The sequence below is a fragment of the Mesoplodon densirostris genome, chromosome 12, assembly GCF_025265405.1.
Source record: "Mesoplodon densirostris isolate mMesDen1 chromosome 12, mMesDen1 primary haplotype, whole genome shotgun sequence".
NCBI lineage: Eukaryota > Metazoa > Chordata > Mammalia > Artiodactyla > Ziphiidae > Mesoplodon > Mesoplodon densirostris.
Genome location: NC_082672.1, coordinates 10,376,895 through 10,385,756, shown reverse-complemented (window position 1 = coordinate 10,385,756; position 8,862 = coordinate 10,376,895). Strand labels below are relative to the sequence as shown.

General features: G+C 44.8%; 1 protein-coding gene across 2 annotated transcripts in view; it reads left to right on the top strand.

Moving 5' to 3' along the window:
• The first annotated feature begins 774 nt into the window (after positions 1-774).
• ZDHHC14 (zinc finger DHHC-type palmitoyltransferase 14) overlaps positions 775-8,862 on the top strand; it is a 279,838-nt gene continuing 271,750 nt past the window's right edge. For both annotated transcript variants that reach the window (XM_060115169.1, XM_060115168.1), the window contains exon 1: positions 775-1,081. In XM_060115169.1, the coding sequence (XP_059971152.1) occupies positions 837-1,081 (245 nt within the window). In that variant the 5' untranslated portion in view covers positions 775-836. The remainder of the gene's footprint in view (positions 1,082-8,862) is intronic.

Here is an 8,862-nt window from a genome sequence, read left to right as displayed (position 1 = left end):
CTCCCGGCGGCCCTCCTTGCGCCGGGCCTGGCTCCTATGGGGCCGGTGGGAACCAGGGAGCCCCTGGCCGCGCAGCCCGCGAGCCGCCGCCGCGACCCTCCACCCAGGCGGCCCCGGCAGCTCAGCGCGGGGGCCGCGGACTCGGCTCGGCTGCCAGGCGCGCCGGCGCGGGGTCGCCGCGCGAGCAGCGCCCGGGCTGTCGGCGAGCCCGCTCCTGACAGAAAAACGTGCTTGGTTTCCCCACCCCTGGGAGGGGTTGCCGGGGCCGCAAGCTGCCTCCCAGTTTCCATCGCTCTCTCCTGGGGAGGATCCGCCGCCGGGAGGAAGGATTAGAATAAACCTGACCGAGGCGCAGAAGTGGCTCGCGAGGAAGCCGGCGCCGGGGCCGCCGCCTCGTGTCGCCTCGGGGCGCAGCGCTCGGGGGTCGGCGGGCCAGAGCCGAGGCGCGGCCAGAGGGCCGGGGGCGGCGGGGCCGAGCGAGCGGCTGTGCGAGGAGGAGGGCGCGCGGCAAGCAGGGGGGCGGCTGGGCAGCCCCCCGCGCCCCGCGGGGCCCCGGAGCCCCAGCACGCGGACTGGAAGCGACTGAGGACCGCCGCCGCGGGCTGCGGGCGAGCACCGTCCCTCTAGGCAGGGGATCCGGCTATGACAGCTGGGCTTCCCAAAGGGTTAACCTGGGTGTCCTCGGCAAAGTTGTCGCCGAGCCGGGAGCCCGCGTAGGGGCCGCGGCGCCGAGGCTCTGGGGGCGGCCGGGCGGCCGGCGGCGGTCGTGGCTCGGCGGGGGCCGCGCGGCCGGGGGGCTGCTGGGGGTGTGCGCCCCCAGCCGGCTGCCCTCGTGGATGCCTCCCGGCGGCGGCGGGCCCATGAAAGACTGCGAGTACAGTCAGATCAGCACCCACAGCTCCTCCCCCATGGAGTCGCCCCACAAGAAGAAGAAAATCGCGGCCCGGAGGAAATGGGAGGTTTTCCCGGGAAGAAACAAGTTCTTCTGCAACGGGAGGATCATGATGGCCCGGCAGACGGGCGTCTTCTACCTGACTCTCATCCTCATCCTGGTCACTAGCGGACTCTTCTTCGCCTTCGAGTAAGTAGTGGGGAAAGCTCCCCGACGCCTGGCACCCCTCGCCTCCCCGATCCCTGGCCCTCTCCCCTCGCTACTTTCGTTTTCTAGAAGCCTTATCTATTGTATATTGTTAGATAATAGAGACCCCGCTCTCCCTCTTTTTCTTTAAAAGGTCTGTTTGCTTTTCGGTCCCCGGAGATAACGCAGTTCTGGGTCGGGCTCTGGGAGTGGAGGAGAGGGGAGAGAGGACACTTGGAAGGTGTGCCGGCCTTGTTGCTCCCAAGGGTTGAGTGGCACCTTGCAGGTGACTGATTCTTGGCGCGGGCCCTACTGAGTTCGGAGACTAGCAAACCAGCCCAGATGTAGCCTTCTGTGGGAAGCGGGGATGAGGCTGATTCTTAAGTCAGGGATAAACGGAATCGACTTCCTTTCGTGCTCACGAGCTGTAGGGCATCTTGTGAAGCTCAGTTGACTAAATCTTCTACATACCTTCCCTGACTAACGAGAAATCTTGGTTATTTTAGGTCTCAGAGTGTCGGCCACTCCATGTGGCTTGGAAGGATAATTTCATTTTTCGTTCTCCTTAGATGTTCACTCTTGATCAATTTCTGATTTACTATCAGGTTTCTAAACGATTCACTTAAAAAAAAAAGTTTCAGTAAAAAAATGCTCCAAGCAAACACTTTCCCCTCCCCTCCCAATATTGGGGAACAGGTAAAAGGAGACTGTAGGCCTGTCAGGAAGCGTATGACACTGCATAGTAACTTATGATTCCAGAAACAAAACTTTGGGACTTTAGGGCTTTTATCGGGGGAAAAAAGTGCATGCACGTCTTCTCCATTCAGGAAAATCAAATTGGCTAGTAGCAACTATCTTCCTGCCAACTAATGAAAGATCTTCTTATTTGTTAGTAGTATTAGATAAAGTAGTTTAACCACATTTCAGAATCCACTTCAATTGCTCTTATTGGGTCCAACATTTGCAATGCAGCTTCTTGTGTAATTCTTGGTATCTTATGCTCAATGAAACTTGTAGCTACTACTCCCCCCATTAAAAAAAGAGCAATATATTTATTGAGAGTTCTTTGCTTCTCCTAGCTATTATGGGGCATGATACTCTTTCTGCTTCTGTTGGATAGGATTAAAAGCTTTTGTGTATGTTTACTTTTGTCTGTGGTAAGTATTAATAGGCTCTGATTTTGTGCCTGGTGTTTGATATTCCAAATGCTATCTCAGTCAGAAATGGATGATCTCTTGACAATGTAATACTTTTCACTTAAAGCCCTCTGACTCTGAGGGGAAACATTTTGTGTCTGAACATTGTGCTGTGATGAACAATTTTAACGGGATTGAGTGAGAACAGGTGAGGAGAGAGATCTCCGATAAAAGCTCCTTAACTCCCTCAGCCTTTCTTACAGACAACACCTCCATTTCTGACTATGTAAAATTTCCAGGTCTCTTCTAGAAATTTAACTTTGGTGCACATTTGAGACTAGTTGGTGGAGTCTGTCTGGGGACCTGGTAACGGGAGGGTAAGGGTATGGAGAGGCTTTCAGAATGACGGGAGAAATGCTCTATTGTTCCTGCTGCTGCTCCCCTGCCCCCATCCAGAGCCACCCTCTTGTCCTTTCAGACCTGGGGAACTGGGGGAAGGGGCCAGAGGTTCTGGGTGATTTTGCAGTCTGAGTCATAATAAATCCCGGCACTGACATGGTGATGCCATACGGTTGAACAGAAATGCCATGCTTCCAATGGTGGCTTTCATTACAGGTGTTTCCCTAGGTAGAGCATATTCACTATGTTCCTAATGTTACCAGAGTTTTGAATGGATCTATACTGGCATCTTTGTGCTTTTTTTTAGCAGTGTTAAGAGTGGATAAAATGGATTAATTTTGTGATTGTGTTGCAGAGCTTCAGCCACAAGTGTGTTTCATTTAGGATCGTGACCATTTCATTTTCTCTAAACATCCAAATCCCCACTGTATGGTTAGGGGTCCCCTGCAGTTATTACTTTTACTTTACTTTTACTTTCTTCTTTCAAACACTGCTTTTAGCCAAACCATCATAAGTTCATTTTCACCTCATCTCTGTGTTTCTTCCAAGAGTTCCCCAAAGTCCTCACTAGCAGGTTGTTAGGGATCTTTCTGTGTCAGCGTTGTGTTAACGGATGGCTGTAGGAATAAACATGTGCACTGGGATTTTATTAGCTACTGTCGGCAGCTTCAGTTTTAGATCGGCTCTACATGTATGTGTTTCTTTGGTGTCCCTGAGCATCGCTTCAATTAGGCAATTTGAAATTTCAAGAAAATAGGCTCATCGTGACATGATGCCTCAGTTACAAAAAATCATAGGGCTGCTCAAGTCAGAGAATGTTACGTTTTAGCAAGAATATTTGTCACTGTATTGCTTTTGAGTTTTTTACTATTGCTAATGCCAGAGTGAAATTAAATAACTTTAACCAAATTAATTTGATAAACTCAGAGACCCAATTAGTCACATGCACGGGAAATGAAATGCCAACAGGCTAGGAGAGATCAAGAGAGAATGCCAGGGCTTCCCTGGTGGCTCAGTGGTTGAGAGTCCGCCTGCCGATGCAGGGGACACGGGTTCGTGCCCCAGTCCGGGAGGATCCCACATGCCGCGGAGCGGCTGGGCCCGTGAGCCATGGCCGCTGAGCCTGCACGTCGGGAGCCTGTGCTCCGCAACGGAAGAGGCCACAACAGTGAGAGGCCCGTGTACCACAAAAAAAATAATAATAATAATACTAAGAGAGAGAATGCCAGTTTTGTCTGCTCTCTGTCTGCCTTCCTTCTGCCATTCCTTCAGCTATTTATTGAGCATATACTATGTGGTTGCTATTTTGATTAATTTCATGTCTAGATAACTTTAATATCAGCAGAATTTGTTTTTAAACACGAGGGTCCATGTTTCTCCATACTGTAACACAAAGGGAAATATGAAATTTGAAAATAAGACATATAACTTCTAAACTTAGTTTTAGACCTCCTTTTCCTGCAACTCTTCTCCACCCCACCTCTCCTTCCTGACCTTGAAGAGATGGACAGGGAACTTTGTTCAAGAGAAGTGGACTTCTTGGAATGCAGCAACAGGTGTTGATACTGTCTTCAACCATGGAAGAAAGGCAGGGTAGAATGATTTTTCTCACCTTGAAGATGAAGTGACAGAGGCTTGGAGAGGTTAAATAATCACCTAAGATCACACACTAATTAGTGGCCAGGCTTCTGGCTGGAAAGCTGTGACCTTTCCGATGCTCTGTGCTGCTCCTCCTCCAAATATAGAATAGTGGTTACAGGCATGTATGCCTTTCGGAAGGACAGATCCCAAAATTCTTCCCAGAAGTATGACCCTAGACAAATTAGTTGACTTTTCTAAGCCTTAGTTTCCCAGTCTGTTAAATGGGATTAATACTATCTACCTTTAAACGTTGTGAAGATTAAATGAAGTGTATTCAGTACAGTGTCTGATACATAGTACTCATTAAATGGTACACGTTATTAGAGCAGAACTTAGAAATAGCCTCCCAAGGACTCTGGTCACCCCTTTCTGAGAACCTGTGAAGGACGGAGTATGTGGATTAGGAAGCAAGCATGACAGTGATAGCATATTAGGGCTGAAAACATGTGGAACTGTGTAGTCTGCAGTTGAACAGAGACCTTTGCGTGAGTCTGAGGGGCAGCTTTGCTCTTGCACCTTTTATCCAGTCCCTGAGCAAGGGCAGTGAGCAAGCCTACGAGAAGCAGGGACTGGATTTCATTTCCATCTTTGGAGCTACCATCTCAGAATCGAGAAGACAGTAAGAAAGCAACTAGAAGAAACCTGAAGCAACTCTCCAGTCTTTGTCAAGTAGGGCGGGGCTCTTTATCTTTAGACGTCTTTTATTCAACGTATGGAGTACTGGTCCAAAGTGACAGCGTTACATGGCTGTGTTTAAGAGGGAAGGACGGAAGTTGGTTGCAGTGCTGTGGAGACATCTCACTGCTCCTTGCACTTACTGAGGGGCTGGCTCATCAAAGACTCCCTACAATGTCCTCATTCTCACACACCCCAGAATTGCCGTTTGAAATGATCAGTGAACATTATCAATTTCTTTCTCTCTGACTTACACATATAGCCCACTTTTTTTTTTTTTTTTTTTTGCGGTACGCGGGCCTCTCACTGCCGTGGCCTCTCCCGTTGCGGAGCACAGGCTCCGGACACGCAGGCTCAGCGGCCATGGCTCACGGGCCCAGCCGCTCCGCGGCATGTGGGATCTTCCCGGACTGGGGCACGAACCCGTGTCCCCTGCATCGGCAGGCAGACTCTCAACCACTGCGCCACCAGGGAAGCCCCTATAGCCCACTTTTGTTTAGAGTTGAAAATTTGAAGAAAAAAGTCTTTGGTCCTGAAGTACTGACATTCATAGTCTCTTGATCACAGCTGCAGAAAGAAGTAGATGAACTGAGTTGCAGATGAGGTTACTGTTTCCAGGAGCATCCCCTGAGGCCAGGGGAGGCCTGCTCAGATCTTGGACTTGACTGTCTCCCGAGTCTATGCTGTCACCACAGACAGTTTGGAGATGTTATTAGGGCTGAAGCACTTGAGAATGTGGCAGCATTCTTAAATTTCTCCTCACCTAGAAGTCCATTGATGATTCTTAAAAAAAGCCGTGTTTTTCTTCTCTCTTGTCCTCCCCTTTCCCTTCCTTCCCTTCTTTTCATCGTTTCCTCTTCCTTCTCCTTTTTCTTCTGCTTTGGCTCATCCCCTCTGAAATAATTGATGAATAATTGGTAGTCAGTTGAACTGGGGTCATGTTTGCCTTGAAGATGGAACAAGGGACTGTCTCCATAAGCAAAAGTATCATTTCCAATAATAATGTCTCCTTTTTAGATTGGAAATCCTTTATTATCTAGTAGAGGGTACTGCCCTTACAATATGTAACGATCTCATCTTTTCTCAACTGTCCTATTCCGAACTGCATCAAGTTCTCCATCACCTCAGAAAACGTCTGGAAAGTGTCCCATCTTTGGCCAGATGCTGGCCATGCTGTGCATCGTAGAACACCATGGGGTTGATAGTAGGTGATGGTAGGTGACCATCAGCACCTTCCACTGAACATTCCCTATTAACATAGTAGACAGTGTCAAGGACACTTTACTTTATAACTCACTGTGGCTCCACAAGAATTTTAGGTGGCTTCAAAACCTTCTTAATGGCCTCTTGACATGAGTGCGCTAACCTATTCATTTATGCGTGATTAACACACGTAAATTCCATGGGGTAGGGACTCCATTTGTTTTGTTCACTGATGTTCCCCCAGCACCTAGAGTAGTAGCTGGTACATAGCAGGCTCTTAGTAAATATTTATCATTTAATGAAATAATGGTAAAATTTAAACAGACTGAAAAATAACTTCCGTGTGCTTCAGTTTTTCATTTTGTAAAGTTGGGAACATTAATAAAATGTAAAATTAATAATATCTTATAGAACATATTTGCCTTGATTATCAATGTAATTCCTCTGAATTCAGAATCAAATATCATCCCTTTTCCAATGTATCAGTTGAAGCAGAAGAAATAAAAGATTTTCTTAGTTACTTAGAAAACTAGTTATAGAGTTGTGATATTCTCTTCACTAACCAAGGCTTCTTTCTATTTTTCCTTTATTTTTTAACTAAACACTTTAAACAGATAAAACACTCTGTGAAGGTTACCCAACAATATGAAGGTTACCCAACAACCACCAACATATAGAGTAATTTTGCATTTTATAGGTTCTTGTCTTTGGATACTTGAATTTATATAATAGGACTTTTAAGGATTCTGTTGACTACTTGTATTTCACTGTCTTCTCTCAGCTAGTGGGAACTGACATCAAATTATGCAGAAAGGACTCTTGTAGGTTCCTATAACAGGGTAATGATGATCAATTATTTATTGGGCTATATCTACATAACCTGGAGATTTTTCTTTTGCAGTACAACGCTACACATAATTTATTCAAGGCAGAGTTATTATGTCTTAGCAAGAGAAATTAAGGGTTTCAAGGAAGTATGTTCATTGTTTTGTAGCTCAGGTTGTTAGGAGGGGGAAAACAGTGGTGGTCAATAGATGCTTATAATTAGATACACCCAGAAATATGGATCTGATAAAATGTCAGTTGGTTCAAGTAAGAGTTGGGGACTTTCTTAATGCTTTTGTTTAGTTCTTCACTAAATATAAAAGTTGGTCCTAATTCAAACTAATTTTTATAAACTGGATAATCTTCTAGTATTTCTCCAATTCCTCCCCATTTAAAAAATATAATATTAGATTGATATAGAAGATTATATATAACAACACACATGCAATTTTGAAATAAAATACTTTTCATGAGTATAAAGAGCCCCCATGAAACTACCACTCACTCAGGAACCATATCAATACCAGGGCTTTTGAAAAAAAAAAAAATTACCAGGGCTTTTGAATCTACTTATATCCTTTGGGTTTCAGCCTTGTCCCATCTTCCTGCCCCTCTCTGAGGTCATCACTGCCTGAGCTAGTCATTATTAATGCCTTGCCCTTTTTTCCTCAAGATTGTTGATTGTATGCATTCCCAAACAATAGGTTGTTTAGTTTGGCTTATTCTTCTGTATAAAAAATATAAAGAAAATTTTCTTCTATATATAAAAAAATAATGAAAATCTTTTATTTAAAAAAACTCTCTCTTCCTCCTCTCTCCTTCCTCTCTCTGACCCATTGAAGAGTAAGTTGCAGATGTCATGCTCTTTTATATCCATATTTTTCAGCGTGTAATTCTTGAGAAAAAGGGTGTTCTCTTATACAAACACAGTATTAGCATCAATTTCAGGAAATTTGACATGGATACAATAATCCACATTGAAATTTTGCCTTTGTCCCAATACTGGTGGGTTAAAGTTTATCATTTTGGTATTTGTTTTCTATTTATCTAATATGTTTTTTCTCTTTTCCTCTTTCTTGCCTTCTTTTAGGTGAATTGCCTATTTTTAGTATTCCATTTTATTTCCTTTAAAAAAATGTGGGCTATGCTTCTTTGTATTTTTTTAGTAGTTGCTTAAGAGATTAGAATATGCAACTTTACTCTTTTTTTTTTTTTTTTTTTTTTTTTTTTTTTTGCTGTACGCGGGCCTCTCACTGCTGTGGCCTCTCCCGTTGCGGAGCACAGGCTCCGGACACACAGGCCCCGCGGCCATGGCTCGCGGGCCCAGCCGCTCCGCGGCATGCGGGATCCTCCGGGATCGGGGCACGAACCCGTGTCCCCTGCATCGGCAGGCGGACTCTCAACCACTGCGCCACCAGGGAGGCCCTTGCAACTTTACTCTTTAATAGTCTACCTCCAAATAGTAATATTGTACTTCAGAAATAGTAAAGAAACCGATAATGTTATAATTCCACTTCTCCCACCCTTTGAACTCTTATTGTCATATATTTTATATCTGTGTATGATACAAGTCCAGTAATGTTATTATTTAAAAGCAGTCAATAGTATTTAAAAGAAACATAAATGTATATACATATATAAAATAAAACCTATACAAACATATAAAATCTAAGACACATATACATTTGTACATATATGAAATAGAGATAATTTTAAATAGAATTTTGTATTTATCCTCACACATTTACTATTTCTGGTACTCTTTTTTTTTTTTTTTTTTTACATCTTTTTTGGAGTATAATGGCTTTACAATGGTGTGTTAGTTTCTCCTTTATAACAAAGTGAATCAGTTATACATATACATACGTTCCCATATCTCTTCCCTCTTGTGTCTCCGTCCCTCCC